The 22,028-nt window shown below is 41.3% G+C and overlaps 1 protein-coding gene across 1 annotated transcript; it reads left to right on the forward strand.

The window, feature by feature from the left end:
• The first annotated feature begins 1,943 nt into the window (after positions 1-1,943).
• On the forward strand, positions 1,944-15,192 carry wnt7aa (wingless-type MMTV integration site family, member 7Aa). The gene is made up of 4 exons (XM_071494792.1): positions 1,944-2,569; positions 2,876-3,102; positions 5,919-6,190; positions 13,575-15,192. The coding sequence occupies exons 1-4, from the start codon at positions 2,499-2,501 to the stop codon at positions 14,052-14,054; spliced, it is 1,050 nt and encodes a 349-aa protein (XP_071350893.1). The 5' UTR covers positions 1,944-2,498; the 3' UTR covers positions 14,055-15,192.
• The last annotated feature ends 6,836 nt before the right edge of the window (positions 15,193-22,028 follow it).

Here is a 22,028-nt window from a genome sequence, read left to right on the forward strand (position 1 = left end):
TCTGCATCCTAGTGTGTATCCACCCCCACTGGCCAGAGAGGAGGTCTGTTCAGGTGGCGCAGGTGAAAACACCTGTGTGGTGGGCTTTAAGTACAGCACTGGAGTAAATATGTGAAGCTTCTTTCCACCACAGTGAACGTCACTGTTATTTTCCAAACCACAACCATGAATCATTTTATGACACTAGTCAGTTTTAAATTAATCAAAGAAAGAAGTGTACACCTGGTTTCGTAGACTTACACCGATTGATGTGTGTAAATTACTTAATTTATTTGATCTCATTTAAAGCTTACCCCTTCCCATCCAGGGTCATTTACCAAATGAGCAAAGTGGCAACTGTCCCAGTGCCTGCAAAGCCTCAGATTGGCTGTGTCCACTGCTTTTTTATTTGTATTTATTTTATCCAACTATCTTGCAGTATTGTGTATCGTATGTGTACATGTGTCAGAGCCTAGTTTCTACCACCATTAGAACTGTAGTTGATCTGTGCTCACACAGTGCTCACTAATCAAATTACAACATCTTATTTCAGCAAAGAAGTCCTGGTTGGTTTCTGGGTCTCTGTGCTTGATGGCAACCTGAAGGAAACAGGTTTTTATTTTGCCCAGGGCCACTGATTCATTCCTGTACTGTAGAACATGATGTAGTTCCACATGTATGACAGCAGATGGTGTTATGGTCCTTTAACATCTCAAACCATCTGCCCTGCACAGAAGACCACCATGAAGTGGTGTAAGTCACTTAGGAAGTATTATATCAGTCATAAGTGATGAGACAATATGGTTCCTGACTGATGCTTCTGCAGCTCTTATAGCTGCTACTGTCAGGCCACACTTACAGTGCTGTTTACACCAGTGACCACACAAGGTATTTTATGGCTTAAGTTACATTTGTAGATATTCCCCCTTGTTGATTTGCTGTTCTGATGATCATTTAACTGTTCATTAGGCCATTTTTAAAATATGTGTCAGTTATGAAAAACTTTGTATTTCTCAAACTAATTCACATGGAAAAATATCAAAAGTCCTAAAGCTGATGATATTTGGCAGACAACCTTTGCACCAGCCTGTTGAAACAGACACTGGAATATGAATTAAAACACTGATCAGATATAGAGATGAAAGAACTCAAATCATTCACTTAAAGGTCCCATATTTGTAGTGTAGTTTTACATCTCCTCTCTCAGGCTTCTCTCTGGAGCTCTGGTAACAACAGGTGGTAGCTGACTGATTTCTGAGCGATCGAATGAAAATATAGCAGATTTCAGGCAAAACATTCACAAAACAACTCCTGCAAGGTTGGATGGTGGGTCCAGGTGGGCGGGGCTTGGGGCATTACTGAGAGCAGTGACTGCTTTGTTGTGACATCACAAAGATACAGAAGTCCTGACGGCTGGTTTTAAGGCTCAGTTTCTGAATACAGGCTGTGTGCATTTCTCTGTGGACTGAGGCTTTGATACTTTCACAGTATAATATAGAACCTAGACCTGCTTTATTATAAAAAAAAAAAAGACATGGACATCTCAGTTAATACAATTTGAGACCTGGAATTAACTATAAAAAGTAAAAGGTTTTTTTGACACATTAAAATGTCAGAAGTATTTGAATGTTGCAGTTGGTCAGATGAACCCGGTTTCAACTGCCTCATGGTGCTGGGTATTTTTTATGGATACAGTAAATGATATTTCATAAGATGATGATATATCTGGTGTGAAAATGTAAATTTATTGTTGAGTAAAAACAAGTGTGATGGCGTTAAAGTACAACATAGTAGCCTATAAGATAAATATACTCTACAGATTCCCACCGGCGGTGTTCATTGGTTTAGGATTGAGGTGTAAATCGCATCAGATGAAATGTGATCTGATAAAGGGGAGGGGGGGAAGGTGGGGTGGGGTGGGGGTCAAAACGTGCCTAGATAACACAGAATGAGTGGGAGGGGCATTTATTGTTGGAACATTAATAAAAAGTGCGACGGCTGGTTGTCTGTCAGAGTGCTACTGTTCAGTGGCGGGATGGACTCCTCCAGTGCGCGGATGATCCAGTGTCCCAGAGCGGACTCGGTCTCTGTGAGCTGACAGGACCCGCCGACTCGACTCGCCGTGGCCAGGTCCGCAGCTCCGAGCGGGTGTGAGACGCGGGCACGGATGATCTGAGCGTGTACCTGCAGGCTGAGACTGCCAGCGGCTCAGAGGCAGATCCTCCGCAGCAGAACACGCCCTGATAGAAAAAGGTAGACGCGCACTCGCTCTGATCAACCGAGGAGCCGAGCTTCCCACCTGAACACTAACAGCTCCAATGCTCCACCACGGGCTCACACCGCCGGGCACCTACCAGATGAAATTAGGGCGAGTTCATTCCCACCAACGCCGGTTTGTCCCGAGGAGCCTTACCCACGTCTGTAGCGCGGAACACCTGGAGATCCCGCGGGGCTCGACGGAGCAATAGAGCAGGTTATCGCAGCAGCAGAGCACTGCTCCCCCGGCCGGGCTCAGCAACATGAGTAGGAAGACACGGCGCTGGATTTTACATTTCTTCCTGTGCCTCGGAATAGTGTATCTGAAAATCGGGTGAGTTATTGGGGATGTTCTACAGGTTGTCTTTGCGGTAACGCACACAGGTGCTTTAGAGTTTCAAAGGAGGAATGCAGAAAAAAAGAAAAGATTTTAAGACAGCTGGAGAATTGAAAACTGCTTTACACTCCAGGAAAGCTGCAGGAATGTCAACACAACACATGCAGTTATTATACACGTGTGATAAGTCAGAGCCGTGTCTGTTCCTCCAGATCACGGCCCAGTGCTAGTGCTCTGCATTAAAACACCTGAAGAACTTCCATAGGAAAATGCCATATTTAAACATTTTCGCCTTAACCGCAGGGGTCTGTCATCGGTGGTTGCGCTGGGAGCGAGCATCATCTGTAATAAAATCCCCGGCTTGGCCCCCCGTCAGAGGACGATCTGTCAGAGCCGACCCGACGCGATCATAGTGATCGGAGAGGGGGTTCAGATGGGCATCAATGAATGTCAGTTCCAGTTCAGACACGGGCGCTGGAACTGCTCGGCCCTGGGGGAGAGGACTGTCTTCGGGAAAGAGCTCAGAGTGGGTATGTTGCACTTTGATTTGATTTTAACTAGATGGAAAAACCTGAGCACGTATTGTCCTTTGTGCAACAAGCATTCTGAATGGATGGATGAATTATTCTACGTTATTCTATGGGGTTCTGTGATGGGCCCTCTATTAAGATTCAGGTGGTTTTATCTCATTGTTTGGTGACTAGTGCTCCTATAGGGGTCTATCTATACATTTACAGTGCAGCTCAGTAACTGTAAGTTATTAGAGAATTACTGATATTGTTGTTTTGAAGGTAAGAAAGCTTTAAATACTTATTATTAAGAGCTCCACTTTATCTTAGAGTATTTCTTTGCCTTATTATTGTGCAAAACTAAACTTTTTCATTTATTCATTAATATCATATCTGTTTATTTATGTTTGTTTATGTTTGAAGCATCTGAATAAAAATATAAAAGTGGATGAAAAAGCCGCACAGCGAGCGCTGAAAATTGCTATAAAGCGTCCAGAAATAGTTTAAAAAGACATTTCCTCCGATGTGGTCGACCTCTGACACTGACAGAGACTCAGACTCAGTGCATCTGCTCTTGGTGGGAAAAGAAGCCGCAGATCTTATCCTGTATGTGGAATAACACTGGAGGCCATGCTTGCTCCAGAGACTGGACAGTGGAAACAAGTAGAGAATCATATTTAACATGCTGGTATTCAACTGTCTTGTCCTTTAAGTTCACCCTGTCATCTCATAGACAGAGATGCAGAGCTTGGGTGTCATATTTCAATGCAAGTGTCATTAAGGATTACACCTCACATCATGTTTAAGCCTTTAATTTATGCTGATTGCTGCTTTGTACGTTGATGTTCTGTGTTATATTGTTTTACCTGATATGGTTGTGGTATTAGCTGTAACGGATGTAGAGGATAGATTCACACACTTAAAAGCTGAAAGATGAAGAGTTTCATGTGTGGACTAAATGAGCATGTTTGTTCCTTATAGGTTGACATATGCAGTGATAGAGGGTTTCTGTCATTTTTGTTTTACCATGAATACATACTGTAACTGAATGCGTGTCTTTATTGTGCTGTTGCTGTTTCACAGCCTGTAACATGCAGACCTACATGCTCTTTATCTCGTCTCAGCTAAACAACCTTCATGTATGTTCATAAAATACTTTCCCCCCAAAAGTTTCAAGTTCAGACAAGTACTTTCTTCTAGGTTTACAAACTTACCTCCAGGTTCTGCAGCTTTGGCAGGGGATGTTTTATGTGGAACGATTTTAAGCCACTGCTTTAGGGAGGCAACTAGACTGTTTATGCATAAGAGCAGATTTAAAGGTCCCATATTGTATAAAGTGAGATTTTTATGTCTTTTTTGATTATAAAGCAGGTCTAGGTTCTATATTAATACTGTGAAAGTATCAAAGCCTCAGTCCACAGAGAAATGCACACAGTCTGTATTCAGAAACTGAGCCTTAAAACCAGCTGTCAGGGCTTCTGTAACTTTGTTATGTCATAGCAAAGCAGTCACCGCTCTAAGCCCCGCCCCAAGCCTCCCCCACCTGGACCCACTATCCAATCTTTCAGGATTTGGTTTCTCCAAGTGTTAACCTGAAATCAATCTATTGTTACTAGAACTGCAAAGAGAAGCCTGAGAGAGGAGATGTAAAACTACACTGAGATCCTTTTTGGTTCTTAGAACCATAAATATATCTTCTTATGGATATCAAAACTTCTTATGGATATCAACACTCCAAATCAAACACAGGAAAAGTGTAAAATATGGGACCTTTAAACAAAACTCAGTGAGAGTAGATGATTGCAAAAATATCATCACTGCAAAATCCAAATGTTCCTCCTATAAGAAGAGAATCAGGCTGATTTCCAGGAGACAGCAGGTCGGCTGGATCGCTGCTCAGTTCCAGCTGCACTGTATAGAGTCTGTCCAAATCCATTGTTTTGTTTCAGCAGACTGGACCACTGATAATACTGGCTGCGTCTGTACTGACTGGGGGAGTAGATCACACAGTGTTTATTGCAAATTATGCAATAGTTACTATATCTGGTTTACAAATACAGTGATAGGATGCTGCTGTGTTTGAGATTCTGCCTATCATAGATTCACATCACATAGTTCCAACAAAACTCAACACTTGCCCATAAATTTCAGTGTTTGAAGAATTATGACCTTAAAAGTCTACAGAGCTTCGATGGCGGTTTAATGGTTAAAGATGATGACTTTATTGGAGCATTTTTCGCAACTGATGGTCATTTTTGGACAGTCTCCACATGTGCTCCAACAGGAATTATCTCTATTTTAATTAAAAAAGGCAGTTGACTTGAAGCCCTCAGATTTATGGACTGGAAATCCATCTAGGTAGGGAGGCTGTGCATGCCTCTCAGAATCACCTCCACAGGGTGGATCCTAGTGTGATGGCAGCTGGGACAAGGGCCAAAATGATGCCTAAACATTTAGTAGTTTCTCCCACTGAACGGTCTCATATATACATCTTTACTAATCATATGTAATCAATAGACTAAATGTTAATTTACAGACACATCACAAGGCCTAAGGTTATTCAATTATAACTCATAAATACAACAGTTTCCTTCATTAGGGCTTCCCGCCTCTTCCAGTCTGCTTCGTTATATTTTCAGCATGAGTCGGAACTTCCTCCTGAAGTTTATCCATTTAAAGAGAGCATGATTAATGAACTGGATTTGGCTCAGCTCATGTATTTTATGATTTGGTTTGAGGCAGCTATGCTAGGTATGTAAGGAGGCTTGACAGAGTCTGAAATAGTGAATCCTGTTGTTGGCAATTGTGATTAAAAACGTCTTTTCTCCTTATCACAGGCAGTAAGGAGGCTGCATTCACCTACGCTATAATCGCTGCCGGGGTCGCCCATGCAGTCACTGCGGCCTGCACCCAGGGTAGTCTGAGTGGCTGCGGCTGTGACAAGGACAAACAAGGTTTCTACAACCAGGAGGAAGGCTGGAAGTGGGGCGGCTGCTCGGCAGACGTCCACTACGGCTTGGGTTTCTCCAAGGTGTTTGTGGATGCCCGGGAAATTAAGCAGAATGCCAGGACTCTCATGAATTTACATAACAATGAAGTGGGACGCAAGGTATGTTTGTTTTTGCTTTTATTTTTGCACATTCAAATCACATCATTAATGCCCAGTAATAAGTTATTTAGAATCAGTGCTCAAGGTCGCATGGGTAATAAAATCTGATGCATACATGAGTAAGTTCAGCTAATAAGTTTAGCTCAGGTGAACTTAAGTTTACATTTACAGTAAGTGCTGTGGTATCAGTGTGTCATTGTAACTAATCACATCAGCGAAGACAACATTTAAAAGATGGCAAAGACTGACAGTATTCGATTTTTCTTTCTCCCAAAACCAACAATGACTGTATCCTACTAACAAGTAGCCTGATTTATCTTATTGTTCTGTGCTACAGAGCTCCATTGTTATCTATTCAAAGCATGTCAATGACATGAACTCATTCACCATAGTTTATTTTGACTTTGACTGTCCCACAAACACTGTCCTGCTGCTGGAAATACTCACCAAATGTAGATAGATAGACTGAAAATAATCTCTGACTAATGCACCATTTCCTCCTTTTGGAGTAACATTTGATAAAAACTACAGTGAGCAGCTGTTTTAAAACAACTGAGCCTTTTTTTTTAGGATGCAGCTATGTCCACTGATCAGCCACAACATGAAAGGTCCCATATTGTATAAAGTGATATAATAAAGAGTTCTGTAACTTTGTGATGGGCTCTGAGCTTCTCTTCTGATTGGCTGACTGTTTTATATATATATATATATATATATATATATATATATATATATATATATATAACAGATATAATATAACAGATTTCAGGTGAACACTCAGAGAACACTCAGAGAAACCAAATCCTGCAAGGTTGGATGATGGGTCCAGGTGGGCTGTGCTGGGAGCATGGCTGAGGGTGGTGAGTCTCTTGTTGTGACATCACAAAGTCCTGGTGGCTGATTTCAAAGCTCAGTTTTTAAAAAGAGGCTGTGTGCATTTTCTCCAAAGAAAGACATAAAAATGTCTCTATACAATATTGGACCTTTAACCTCTACAGTAAATACAGTGAATCCATGCAGTGTCTGTCATTAAACAGGTCAAACATATCAGTGGAGCCGACATGATAAAGATACATGCACCAATGCATAAAACATGATTATTGTTATGATTATTTGTCATTATTAAGGTAAATCTCATCATTTTTCTTGAAACACTGTACATTTCTATATGATGCAGCTCTACTTTATGTTATTCTACTTAAATGCAGGGTAAACTATGTTATCTTCAAGCTCTTAGGCACTTAGGATTTTTCCTGTAATAGGTTTAAATGGTTTTACATGGTATTTTGTGATTGGCTGATGAGATGGATCTAGTTTTGGGGTTTGGCTGCAGCCATTTCTCACAATCTGATAGTGAAATAGGTCACAACAGGACAAGAGACAGGTAGAGTTTCATCAGAAGCCACTGAAGACAAAATGTGGTCGATTGCAAGATCCCAATCTAGGAATTCAAATAATGCAAGTCAAGAGGGAACAGCATCTGTGAAGCTGTACTGTGAGGGGAACCGTGGCCATTTGAGGGAACATTAGCTAGACTCTGATGTTGTTTACCGGTGATCAGAAGTCGGGAGCCAAATGACAGATCAACAGAAAGTGCAGGATCATCCACAAAGGGGCCCCACAAGATATCTACTGGAACCACAGCAGGCACCTGAGAGATCAGTGGAAGTCTGAGGTAGAAACAGGTCTACTGCAGTCTCGAGCTTAGATGCTGCTGCATTTATGATTTTATTTCAATCAGGAGAGACGAACAGAGAGTGACAGAGTCATTCATTTAATTTATTCGATTTAGTTTGCACAACAGAGAAGCTGATGAAATATGTGAGCAGTCTTTGGTAATTAAACTCAATCGTGACATGATCATTGAGAAGAAAATCCCCCAAGTGAAGAGCAGAGGCTCTGGATGAATGTGATGTGCAGCTGGCTCTGGTGAAAGGTGGAGGTGAACTGGGTGGAGGAGGGAGCAGCAGAGAAAGGAGCTGTTTTCAATTTTGACAGCAACAAGAAACTTAGATTACAGAAGCTGTGGCGAAATCTGATTGGTTAAAGTGAAAGAGTGACCACCATCAGTCAGCTGACTGAGATGAAAGCAGGAAAGAGCCTAAAGCTGGACTTCCTGATTGAACTTTTGCTACGATTCATTTCAGTCAGGAGAGGCACTTACGCACTACGTTATTTTATCTTGTGTGCAAAGATGAAAAAATATGTGAGAAGTCTTTTGCAGTCAGAAGAAAGTTATGCCATTTTGTGCAGATGAGCCCAAAAGTGCAGGTTGGGAGAAGGAGTGCCTCCAAGAAATCACATGCACAGCCCAGTGAAGATGGCCAAGAAGGGAGAGCAGCTGTTGTTCTGTGATGTTTCAAGCAGAGGTTAAGGACTTTGTCATATCACAGATCTGTTTTCAACTTCCTCAGAGTCGTTCTTTAATTTTGATGGTGTCGAGCGTGAAACTCCATGAACAGAAAACAGTTTTGAATTTTGGCAGCGACAAGAAAACTGTCTCACAGACGATGTGTGGTTAACTGATTGTTAGCGCCACCAGTCGGCTGATTGACTTGAAAGTAGGAAAGAGAGAGAGAGAGAGAGAAAGTGATTGTAATAGAGTAAAGTAGACTTTCTGATTCATTAAACCATTGTTTCTTCAGTTTCTTCCCTGATGGCTCAGTGTGTAACAATTTGCTGGCCAGTGTCTGTAAAAGAGTCCGATTTCAAAGGTTAATGCAGTTTACGTTGCCTGAACTTGAAATCACATTCAGTTTGCAGTGTATTATGTACACATAGCTAAACCTAGTGCAGCCTAATACAACAGTCCTGCACTAAATCCGATCTTCAAGGTGGTTATCATTTTCAGTTTTTCGTTGAAGCTGGTTTCCAGAGGCACTGATTCAACTTTATCAATCAACACCTTGTCTCCAGAGGATAAATCTTACCAGCATCAGTTTTTCACTGACTTTTCCTCAACACAGTGAGGTTCACATTTGTATTTGTGAAATGTCTCGACAACCACCATAACTACTATTGGATTTCTGAAATTTCTAAAATTCTAAAATTTTAATAAAGAACATGTTAGCATACTGACATGGTACCCTGCCATAATGAACACTGTAAACATTATACCCACCAAACACCAACATGTTAGTAATTGTAAGCATGTTACCATGCTGATGTTAGTATTAGCTCCAAGCTTTACAGTGCCTACGTATAGCCCCTTAAAGCTGCTAGCATGGCTGTGTACTCTGGTTTGGTTTTGGACTGCTGGTTGTACAAAACAAGAAAATTGAAGGCACTGTCTTAGGATCAAGGAAATTGTAACTGGCATTGTAATTATCTTCTGGCATTTTATAGCTTAAACAATTAATTGCAAAAAAAAAACCAAACAAAAAAAAAACAAACAAAAAAACCAATAGACTACAAGGCCTCTCCGCTAAGGTCAGCGTCAAACAACATTCAGCAGATTTCACTGAAAAAACTTTAGATCCATAGTGAATGATGAAGATCTTCCCCATCTCTGCAGCAAGTAAATTGTTAAATGCAAACTGGTTCAGTAGTTTTTGAGTCATCCTGCTGACAAATACACAGGCACAGCTGAAAACACAACCTCCTAATGCAGTCACACATGATCTCCATGACACCCAAATCCAAACTGCACTGCGTCTTGTTTCATTCTTCATATTAATTTGTATTTCACTATCATAACATGAGATCTTGTTAGCTGACTTGTGAAAATTTAGAAACTGAGAAGTGAATTTGCTTGGAAAGATTTCATGTCGGCATCACAGTGACAGGTTGTGGTCCCATCCTGGGACAAAGAGGAGTTGTTTCATCTGACGGGGCTTCGGCTTCACATGTGAGGCCAGGCATCAGTCAGAGTGTGATACAATCTCTTAATATACACTTACTGAATTGATACCTCTGTAATTATTGTAGTGAGGCTTTCATGTTTAATTGGAGATGATGTCAGAGTGTGTTTTGAGTGTCGGCCTTCAAATTTCTTGAGAAGAATAAACAATAGTGTAAAAGGTGCCACGGGAGGCTTACAGGGTCTGTGCTAAACAAACAATGGCAGCTTCACTGGCATCTCACCTCCCTGAACTCCATGAATTATATGTTTGTCAGATCTCGGGAGCATGACCACACTAAGCTGTGTGCATCCAAGGCTTTTGACAATTACCCCACGAGACTCCAGAAAGTCTGATGCCATGTCAGAGTGGAATAATTAAAAAGCAGGGTGAGGCTCTTTAATGCCAGCCAGGGTGAGGACGGAGGAGGGTGAGCTGATGTCATTCAGCCCGAGGCACACAGAGAATACCCCGGCTGCTCTGCCGAGCGCACCAAAAGGTTCCACTCTGTCCCTAAAACGGCCTTTCACCGCTGCCAGTCTGCTCGCTGTAAATGTCTCGATGTGGTGACAGAACAAACTGTCTCTTTAGTCACCTCGAGAACTCATAAATTAAACCAGCTTATGTCTGAATTCATCGCCGTATACCGGTTCATTTTGTTCTTAGCATATATAGAGAGAAGCTTTGTGGTCAAACTTTTTTGTTAGTTGGTACAACCCCGTTTACAAAAAAGTTAGGGGACTGTGTAATATAAATAAAAACAGAATCTAATGATTTGCAAATCATGTAAACCCATGTTTAATTGAAAATAGAACAAAGACAACATATCAGATGTTGAAATGCTGAAATTTTATTGTTTTATGAAAAATATAGTATATGCTCCATATGAATTTGATGCCAGCAACATGTTTCATAAAATTGGGACGGGGTCATGTTTACCACTGTGTTCATCAGCTCTTCTTTTAACACTCTGTAAATGTTTGGGAGCTGAGGAGATCAGCTGCTGGAGGTTTGAAAGTGAAATGTTCCATTCTTGCCTGATATAGGATTTCAACTGCTCAACAGTTCAGGGTCTCCTTTGTCGTATTTTTCCTTTCATGATGCTCCAGATGTTTTCAGTGGGTGACAGGTCTGGACTGCAGACAGGTCAGTTTATTGTCCAGACTCTTCTACTACAGAGCCATGCTGTTGTAATACACTCAGAATGTGGGTTTGGCGTTGTCTTGATGAAATATGCAAGGCCTTCTCTGAAAAGGATGTTGTCTGGATGGCAGCATATGTTGCTCCAAAACCTGTATATACTGTTCAGCATTAATGGAGCCTTCCCAGATGTACAAGCTACCCAAGCCATGGTATCCCACCCCCATACCATCGCGCTAATAACAAACTGGATGGTCCATCTCCTCTGTAGCCTGGAGGACACGGCGTCCATGATTCCCAAAAAGAATGGTCAATTGGTCAGACCACAGGACGGTTTTCCATTTCACCTCAGACCATTTTAAAAGAGCTCGGGCCCAGAGAAGTCGGAGACATTTCTGGATCATGTTTAGATCTGGTTTCTTCTTTGCATGTTAAAGTTTCAACCTGCATTTTTGGAGTAAGCAGGTCCTGAGCCCCAATGCATTCCACTATAGAATCATATCTGTTTTTAATGCAGTGCTGCCTGAGGACCTGAAGATCAAGACCATCCAGTCCAGGTTTTCAGCCTTGTCCCTTTGCATACAGAGATTTCTCTGGATTCTCTGAATCTTTTAATGATATTATGATCCGTAGATGCTGAAATTCACAAATTCTTTACGATTTTATGTTGAACAACATTAATCTTCAGTTGTTGCACTATTTGCCCACACAGTCTTTCACAGAGTGGGGAACCTCTCCCCATCTTCACTGCACAGAGACTCTGCCTCTCTGGAGCCTCTTTATACCCCCTTTTATATCATCTATTGACCTGTTGCTAAGTAACCTAATTAGTTGTGGGATATTCAACGTGGTGTTTTTTTTAGCATTACACACTACTACTTACTTACACAGTACTACTTAAGGAGCAGGAGACACAATAACTTTAAAGGGCATTTGTAAAATTTGGGTAAAAATCAGTTAGAACCAATCTGCTCACTTAAAAATAACTCAGGAATTTTTCATTGAGAAACAAAACAGAATGTTTAAAGTGGTACTCCAGAAATGAAGTATTCAACTTTTATAAAGTTGGGGACTTGTGAGGATCAAACATACTAAAAAAGATCTGCCAAAACCAACTCAGCAGAAGGCAGGCTAGCCAGACTTTCAGTCCATCGTAGGGTTGAGAGTCATAAACCGACATTTTCCATAATGCTTGATAGCATTTTTCATTACGCCTTCCATTTCTGGTAAATGTTCATCTCTTTCAAACCTCACACACTCAATTCCAGGCTTTCCATTGATAAATAGCTCCAGCTGAGATAGCCCACTGATGTATAAAGGGGAACTGGACACTGTGTTCAAAGATGGTGCCCCATACAGTCCTGTAAGAGTTGCCAAAAAAATCTCAAAAAACACATTAGAGTCCTTCTCCAGCCCAAGACTAGAACCAGTTGGCTTCATGTTAGAACTCTGCACACATGAATGTGATAAAATCATCAACCATACGGCTCCTCTATACTTGCCGAATGCGATTGGATGGATCAAATTCTGATAATAAAGACAGTCATTCATTTGTGATGCTCCAAAAAATGTATTTTCGACAAACTGATAATTCTGATAATTGTGCTTGATAAAAATGCTCTTTGGGCTCCAGTGTATCATGTGATAAATGCAGAAAATGCAATACCCCATGCTGCCACTGTGCCTGAATATTCTCATAGCCCAGCAGTAGTCTTGAGATAACCCTGATGAGATCACTATGACATCGTAAGAGTTATTTTCCTTGAGCTGACAAAGCTCACTCCAGATAGACTTTATATAATGTAACTGTTTTCACTGACTGAGTCGTCCTCATGTGTAAAATCAATAAAGTCCTTTCAAGCTTGTTTTGGTTAATTCATACTCCTGATATAACTGAAATAAAGCCACTCAAAAGTATATGATTTGTATATGAATATACCAAATTATTGAATAACACAAAAATGCATGAAGTTAGCGAGTTTCCATGCTTTTGTATGAGTGTGGTTCTCCCATGTTTTTAAGCTCAGCCTGTCTTGTAAAAGAACATAAATAGCTACCAGTCATAGAGTGACATACTGTAGCGGCTCTGAGACCTCTGGAATGCTTACATTCATTTGGAATGCTCGAAAACTTTTGTCTCAACCTGTTGAACTATTCATGCAATATCACTGAGTATTTCTCTGCACTCATCTCTCTAACCTGCTCATTATGGAAAGACAAACAACAAACAATCTGTAAGAAACTGTGTGTAATGTCAGAACAACTGAACGTTGCTCTCAGGTAGTGTTCTGATGAAGATGTGGTAGATAGTTCAGTCTAAAAAAAAAAAATTAGTTTGAACTTCACACCTTCCAGTTTGAAACTTTGAAACTCTGCCTCCACTGAACTCTTCTTCCATGTTATAGGTTCTGGAGAAGGGCATGCGTCTGGAGTGTAAGTGTCACGGTGTGTCGGGATCTTGCACCACCAAAACTTGCTGGACAACTCTACCCAAGTTCCGTCAGCTGGGATACATTCTCAAGGACAAGTACAACCAGGCTGTGCATGTGGAGCCAGTGCGAGCCAGCCGCAACAAGCGCCCCACCTTCCTGAAGATCAAGAAACCCCATTCCTACCGCAAGCCCCTGGACACAGAGCTGGTCTACATCGAGAGGTCGCCCAACTACTGCGAGGCAGACCCTCTGACAGGCAGCACGGGAACGCAGGGTCGCCTGTGCAACAAAACAGCTCAGCAGCCCAACAGCTGTGACCTGATGTGCTGCGGGCGGGGATATAACACACACCAGTATTCACGTGTTTGGCAGTGCAACTGTAAGTTCCTGTGGTGCTGCTACGTCAAATGCAACACCTGCAGCGAGAGGACGGAGGTGTACACCTGTAAATAGAGATATTTATTGGACATGTATTCAGACAGTTAGACTGGACTGTACGCGCACGTGCTTGTTGTGTATTTCAGAAGAAGGCTTCTTTATGGCTGATGCACACGTGTGAAGTGATGCCTTGCTGTCTTGGCATTACAGAAACCATGACAACCACTTCTTCCAGCTTGTGTTGATTACACTGATGCCAGTGCACATCGGCCATCACACAGGACTCAACCTATGGGCTCATACGTTTTATTTTTTCTAATGCCATTTTGTGCCCGGGCTTGACTTCTCTGCAGGCCACACTGCTCTATTGGCATCAATCACCTCCAGTGATAGCAACAGTGATAGCTTTTTCTCTCTTTTTCTAGACTAATAATTTATTCAGTGAGAAAACTACTGATCATTTTGAAATTCCATTGTCAAATAAATCTGGTAAGGTTTTAAGTTGGTGTAGATGCCTGGCATTGTAGTAAAAAAAACAAAAAACAACAAAAAAAACTATTCAAGTGCACTTAAGAGTAAAAAGATTTTTTTTTGTGTCTATTTTCTTTTTTTTTTACAAGACAATTTAAACACTGGAGCTGAAACCTGAAACAGTCAGAACTGAACTCAACTGACAGATTAACATTAAACTACTGATTCTGGACTCAGTATGATAGTATTGTTTTCTGCTTGTTTCTTTCCTCCTTCCCCTCCAGTTTGCTGCTAGTTGTCTGGAAAGTTACGGAGGAGTTTGTGAGCGAGCAGCCATGTTGACTCTTCAAGCTAAGTTGACACCAGGAGCAAATGTGAGCTTCCAGACAGAAATTTCCCTCAATGTTGCTTGATAGAATATATTTTGTAAGAGATTATTTTTATATAAATATTGTTTTATTTATTTTCTCTGTTTAAGATATTTTCCCTTAGCATTTCTTCACCCGCTGAAACATTAAATAAATTAAAGGCTTTTTGATACTTGGTTCTCTGGACACATTTCAATAAGGTTTTATACCCAGAGAACCTGAAATCATGTCACCAAGAGGCTTAATCAGAAGTTATAGTTGACATTTGTCATGTAGACCCACACTGTCTTTTCATTTGTTTTTGTTTAATAAATGTCTAAGAATAACAGAACAATGTGATTTTGTGTTTAATTAAAGGTCCAATATTGTATAAAGGTAAATGTCCTTGTTTTTTTTATTTTAAAGCAGGTCTAGGTTCTATATTAATACTGTGAAAGTATCAAAGCCTCAGCTCACAGAGAAATGCACACAGCCTGTATTCAGAAACTGAGCCTTAAAACCAGCCATCAGGACTTCTGGAACTTTGTGATGTCACAACAAAGCAGTCAAAGCGCTCAGCGATGCCCCAAATCCCGCCCACCTGGACCCACCATCCAACCTTGCAGGATTTTGTTTAATTCTGAGTGTTTACCTGAAATCTGCTATGTTTTCATTTGATCAGTCAGCCAATCAGAAGAGAACCTCACAGCCTCTCTTCTGATTGGTTCACTGATCTGAGAGAGGCGATGTAAAACTAGATGGTGGGGAAGGTTTTTAGTTATTAAAACCACAAATATATCTTCGTGCAGATTTCTAATAAATTAATAAATCACAGTAAAAGTGTAAAATGTGGGACCTTTAACATTTTCCACATTTAGTCTGAGGATGAGGGCGAGCAGAGTGAAGTGGATGTAGCTGAGGGGCATGTTGCAGGTGTCACAACAGTGTGTGTTCCTCAGCAATCAGTGGGAGTGTGGGGCTGCCGGCTGATGGATTACTCTGACATCTGCTTCATTCACTCCTCAGCAACGTTGCCACAACAACCACACTGTGCCCCCCAGAAATGCTCCTCGTCTCATCGAGAGGCCAGACTGCCCATTAAGAAAATGGTAACCATGCAAAGCCCAGATAAAATTTGGATGCTATTTATTTTGTGGAAATGGCAAATGAGAAGAAAGCAGGAGGGGGGTGGGTTGGTGGGGGGGGGGGGCTTTACAATTGCAAGGGGATGATGTCAAGAAGGATTTCAATCTGAGCAATAGAAAAGGTCTTAACTCCCAGAATAATCAGCACAAGACATTCCTCGGCTAAACTTTGCCTCAATAGAGTGACACTTTCAAAAGGCAGCTGGCCAAACAGCCTTGGTTAGCGTTACACCACAGCTCTGTCACTGAGGACTCAACAACATTATCTGGTGTCTCAGGGAGCACTGGCTTGTTACATGCTTCACTCTTCTACTCACTTGTCAACTTGAAACACACACTCACTCACTCACAGATGGAGAACTGATATCAAATATGATTATCTGTTAATGCAGTGTTATTGTCTATCTTATGTCCAGTCCATCTGTTCACTAACAAACCTACGGTTCTATATACACTTGACAAAAATGCTCAAGCAACACTTTTGTTTTTGCTCCCTTTCTTTGAAATGAAAGATCTTAGACTTTCTCAAACAACACAAAAGATTTCTTTCCCTCAAATTATCTTTGCAAATGTATTTAAATCTGTGTTAATGAACATTTCTCCTCCACCTGACAGATGTGACATATCAAGATGCTGATTAATGTTCAACAGCACAACCTTTGTTTCTCTTTTTTTCTTGAAGAAAGCAACCAACAGTAAATGGGAGAAAAAACTATTTGAAAGGTCCCACATTATATTAAGTGAGATGTCAATGTCCTTTTTGAGCAGGTCTAGGTTCTATATTAACACTGTGAAAGTATCAAAGCCTCAGTCCACAGAGAAATGCACACAGCCTGTATTCAGAAACTGAGCCTTAAAACCAGCCGTCAGGACTTCTGGAACTTTGTGATGTCACAACTATATAGCCACTGCCCTCAACTCTCTTCTGATTGGTTCACTGACCTGTTGCTACTAGAGCTCCAGAGAGAAGCCTGAGAGAGGAGATGTAGATCTACACTGAGATGGTTTTTGGTTCTTAAAACCACAAATATATCTTCTTATGGTTATCAACACTTCGATAAAACACAGGAACAGTGTGAAATATGGGACCTTTCAGTAAAAGAACATACTGACTCATCCCTCACAGGCCTCTGTCAAAGAACCAGCACCAAAAGCACTAATGAACTGTTTCATGGTGTTTTTCCTATAAACACAAGTGTGTCACTGCCAAGGTCCCTGGCGTTTATTACCTCTGCTTGTTGGAGGCGTGTGGAGCTGCTGGTGCCAGCCTCTGTGTCTGTCTGTGTGCAGTGCACCTGTGAACACCTGCACTGAGGGGGTGCTCAGAGATTTATGACAGACATACTGCTCACTGAGTGAGTCGACTGTTGTTGCCCTGACTCCCTGTCATCTCTGCATGTGTTCCCGAGGCTGCCCATATGTGCTGCCTCCCAGAGTGGATATTTCATTTATGCAGAGTTAAATTCTTTCATACAGAGCTTTGTTTGCTGTTACAGGGTCTTTCAGAATGAAAAAAAATGCTCCAAACTTTAATGCTCCACTGCAAACCCGAGCTGGAAATTGTCATGCTTGGCTTGAGCAGTCTTTGTCAGGAGGCTGATTATTTAAGACAGGGGCTGCTTAATAACTACAATTATGGCAGTATCTTGAAAGCGAGGGCCAATGAGAGTCCAAACTGTGCCAACAGTGACGTCGCAGCCCAGGAATGAGTCAGAAACAAGGTACACATACGCTGGAAAACTAAAGGATTTTATGAAGAATTTAATTGAAGAATGCATAAATCAAATATCTCATATCAGGAACTTTAAACACTGCATCTACAATAAATCAGAATTTGACTCTGAATGAATGAGGTGTTATTTGTTGGTTAAAAAAGGCCGAGGTTGTAGCATGCCAGATAAAGATAAAACTATAGCCCTGAGCTAAACTTCTGCTGTCTGGTTGTACCAGTAAAGCAGATTTAATAAAATTGTTTTTAGAGGTGTTTTGCCTGAATGGCATTTGCAATTCTTGCCCAGATATTTGAAGTAATGGCCATACTCTTGATCAAAAAAAAAAAAAAAAAGATTTCTAGTGGTATCTTGCTGAGCACATGAGTTTGTTTTTATTTGATCAGGTTTTGAGATATCCATCTCTGAGATTTCTGGTTCCGCTCCAACGCAACAGAGATGAACGTTATGTTGTTACGGCACTGTTTTTAAAAATCAGTTACTCTGGATAATTCACAGAACACACAAAACTCTTTTTATACTAGTTTTGTAGAAAGTTGTTTCAATGCTTTATTTGGTGAAGTAACCTTTTAAAGGACAAGCCTGTCATCAGCCAGTACTCTCATGCCCATATGAACATGTAAACTGGTTACTGGTCACCGTAATCTTTCCTTTTGTCCATACTGGCTGTGATGAAATCCCTTCCTAACATGATTATAATGAGATGGGGGATGTTCCATCCTTCAGTTAAGAGTCTTAAGTTCTTCTGAAGCCAACGTGAGGCTTCAGCAGTCTGGGTTCACCAAGTCAAGTGGGCACATCACGCTCCCTCTCCACAGACAGTGTTTTCTTGTTGAGCTGCTGCAAAGCTCTCGGAGCTTCTCTATCACTGTATTTATGTAAATGTGGGAACATTTTTGTCTGAGTCACTCAAAAGAACTGATGGAATTTATCTGCTCATTGACCTATAATGGAGACAAATGTAGAGATGAGAGGGGCTGGAGGAAAGTAATCCTGCAGTTCCTGCAAGTTTTGAATCACACAGACACACACACACACATGCATGTATGCATGCTTACTCACTTTCCACAAACAGAGTGTGTTGTTTAGATAGCAGGAGCTAACATCTGTACTGAGCACAGCCATGTCAGCAGCTGTGTGAGACTGTATGTAGGTGCAGCGATGGAGCTCACGTGTTATGTTTACCACGCTCACTATCTGAGTTTAGCGTTCACCCTAACATTTCCTAATTACCACTAAACCGTGTGCTATTTAAACTAGTGCAACTGAGGTTGATGGAATGTCGTTAGTTTTGCAATAGTAATAATTTAGTAATATACCAAAGTATAAAATTTTGACCTGATGGTGGCGCTAGATGAAAAGTCGTGGGATCACCAAAGCCATTACAATTCATCTTTGGACATGAATCGGTACACCTCATCTCAAGGCAATCCGCCAACAAATGTCAGGCTCACGGTGGCAGTAGATCAGTGAGAGGGTCACCACTCAGTAGGATTCATCCTCTCCCACCATGGACATTTACACCTAGTTATATAGTAATCTGTTCAAATGTTGTTGAGATATTTAAGTCTGGACCAGACCGAATGACAGAACAACACTGAGCCATGGAGCCATGCCAGACTGGAACTGTGTAAGATAGGCTAGCCTCTGGATCTGGCTAACTAAGACTGCTGAGCATATTAGCTTTGGCTCAATGCTGGAATGCATTTTGCATGGTGGATTTTGTCCATCTTCCACACTGGAGTTGAGCTTGTGTGCAATTATTTTACGGCCAGTATGGACAGTAGGAAGGTCAGGGATTTTAACTCTTTCATTGTACACATGGAATCTGAGTAATGTATCAAGGCAGATTAGAAAAAGCCCAACCCTATCCTGAATGGCATTGACTTTCCACTTGATATAATCTCCCTGCTAATCCTACCTAAGTGAAGGTGTCACAATGTGGACACAGTGTTCTCATAATGTTCGTGACAAAAACAAATTTTGTAAATACTACCTAGAACTCTATATTTAAAGGATTATATGGGTTTCTGATATTGCAGTCATGCCAGCTACCTGCTTTTACCATCTCAGTCCAAACAGGGATCAATGTGTGGAGCAGGCAGAGATCTCCTGCCATCATCATCATCAGGCGTCATGTAGTTGTGGTGCGGTTACACACTAAGACGTGAAGCCGCGCCGGAGGTCCCACTCCCCCTTTGTTTCCTGCAGTGATTGACAGGTGGCTTAATCCCAGGGAAGCCAAAGGAAATAACATCAAGATGCACTTAATTACACTTTTTTCCTCCTGCAGGCCTTTCTACCACATGTGTGGCGTGTATCTGAAATTACACTCCACGCATGAAAAGGATTAGCAATGATTCTTGTGCTTGTGTTAGCTTGTAGCTCATACCAATTTGTGGAGTATATAGAGGAGTATCACGCTGTTATTAAAGCTCACAGTGTAGGGCAAACTAAATTATGAGTTGTCCCTGCAAAGGTTTACATCAGACACTACACCCTACGCTCCTGTGACTGTAAAAATGTGTGAAGAATGCAGTAATGACACATGGCGTGCACCGTATGAACCGCTTTACTGACAGGACATGGGAGGTATGTCCCTGTAGCCATGCTGACATGAAAGCCAAATAAGCATGCATCAGCTACACAAACCACTTCCTGCTTAACGCCCAGCAAGCTGTAATTTTTCCCCAAATAAAAGGATGACAAAAAAAGTTCTTGAAGCGTATTGAGCCACTAAATGTTGAGAAAACTCTGATGTCTGAAGCCTGAAGCTGAGTGTGGGCGGAAAGGTTGAATCAACAGCTAATGCGAGTCCTGTATCCTGTTTCAGTTCACTGCAGAACCAGCTCAGATTTTTCATAGAGAGAGCAGGTATATGCTTTAAGTGACACACAAATTCCTGTGCAGAATTCGCTCATTCTTGATGGTTTCATCACCTCACACCTTTCAACAGTAGATTTAAGCTGAGGAATGTGGTGGATCATCCCGCAGCAGAGAGGGCAGCTGGAGGAACCTGAAAACAGTTGTGACAGTCATGCTAAAATAAGTTTGAGTAATGAACAGCCTGATGACAGACTAAGGCTATCAGTCTATCCAAAACTACCGTGCCCTCTTCAAATGCTTTGAATAACGAACGAGAGGCAGGTCTGCAAACTTTGGTTCACAGTCACTATGTACAATCGTTGAGCTTGCATTAAAGCAATTTTTTTTTGTCAATCCATGTCCATTATTAGAAAGAGAGACTTTAAACTTTATTATGAGAAGATTTTAAGTAAAAGTGGCTCGATTTTACATCTGATTGACACTTTAACGTTTGGTCTGAAACTACTTACTATGCAATATATATTAGCAAGTGAAAAAATGTGAAATGTGAAAAATGTGAAAAATCATTTGAAAGCTATAGTGAATTATCACTCAACTCTGCAGTTCCCCTTGGCTCTGTGGGGGGTTTTAGTGTCTTTGAGCTCATTGTTTTGGTTTTATGACCCAGGAACACACTGCCTGTGCTGCTTGTGCGTGGTGACTGCCATTGCTGAACTGCTGAGGAGAAGTATGTGCGTGCGTGCTCACGCCGGCTGTGCGTCTGCTGCGTTGCTGCTAATGCCAGCTCTGTCTATAAAGAGTCTGCAGGAAACTTGAATGTTGGATTTAACTTATATAAATTAGTTAAATAATTAATTATATAAATTAATTTCAGATTTTTTATTTTTTCTACAGAAAATGTCACTGTCTCCACATACAGCTGCTAAAATGGTTAAAAAATGTATTTTTTTAATGTCTGTGATATATTCAGTCGTAGAAAATGATAGCGAAAGGTTTCAGTTTTGTTTAATGTTGCTGGTATGATGACAATATGACATCAAAAGGGTCTTTTCTCTGTCTATTTATGCTGGGAAAAATCAGGTGAGACGGCGAATCTCTAGATCTCATGATGCAGTCGCGACATGTGCCTCACGCATGCAGTGTGTCTGCTGTACATCATTCACATGGGCGGCGAAATGAAAACCAAGTTGTTCTGCAACCTCACGCCATGCAGACTGTGTGTTCCTGGCCTCACTGTTGTGGTTCACTCTTACTGCTCTCATCAGCATTGTTTCCAGCAGCAGCAGCCAACAGTTTTCAATAGAACTGTATCTGAGTCCTGTTGGCTGTGTGTAGTTTATGTCATTCTTCCTGGCAGATCCACTCAGACTGAATGGGAAGTGAACAACCATCTTCAGGTTTTTACCTAGCTGTTCTATGGGTTTTAAGTCTGTGCTTTGGCTGGGTCACCAAGAACGGTCAGAGGCTTGTCCTGAAGCCAATCCAGCTTTGCCTTGGCTGTCATTCAAAGGTGAACTGCTGTCCCAGTCT

The sequence above is a fragment of the Trachinotus anak genome, unplaced genomic scaffold (assembly GCF_046630095.1).
Source record: "Trachinotus anak isolate AG129_WGS33_773 ecotype Australia unplaced genomic scaffold, CSIRO_AGI_Tana_v1 ptg000013l, whole genome shotgun sequence".
NCBI classification, from domain to species: Eukaryota; Metazoa; Chordata; class Actinopteri; order Carangiformes; family Carangidae; genus Trachinotus; species Trachinotus anak.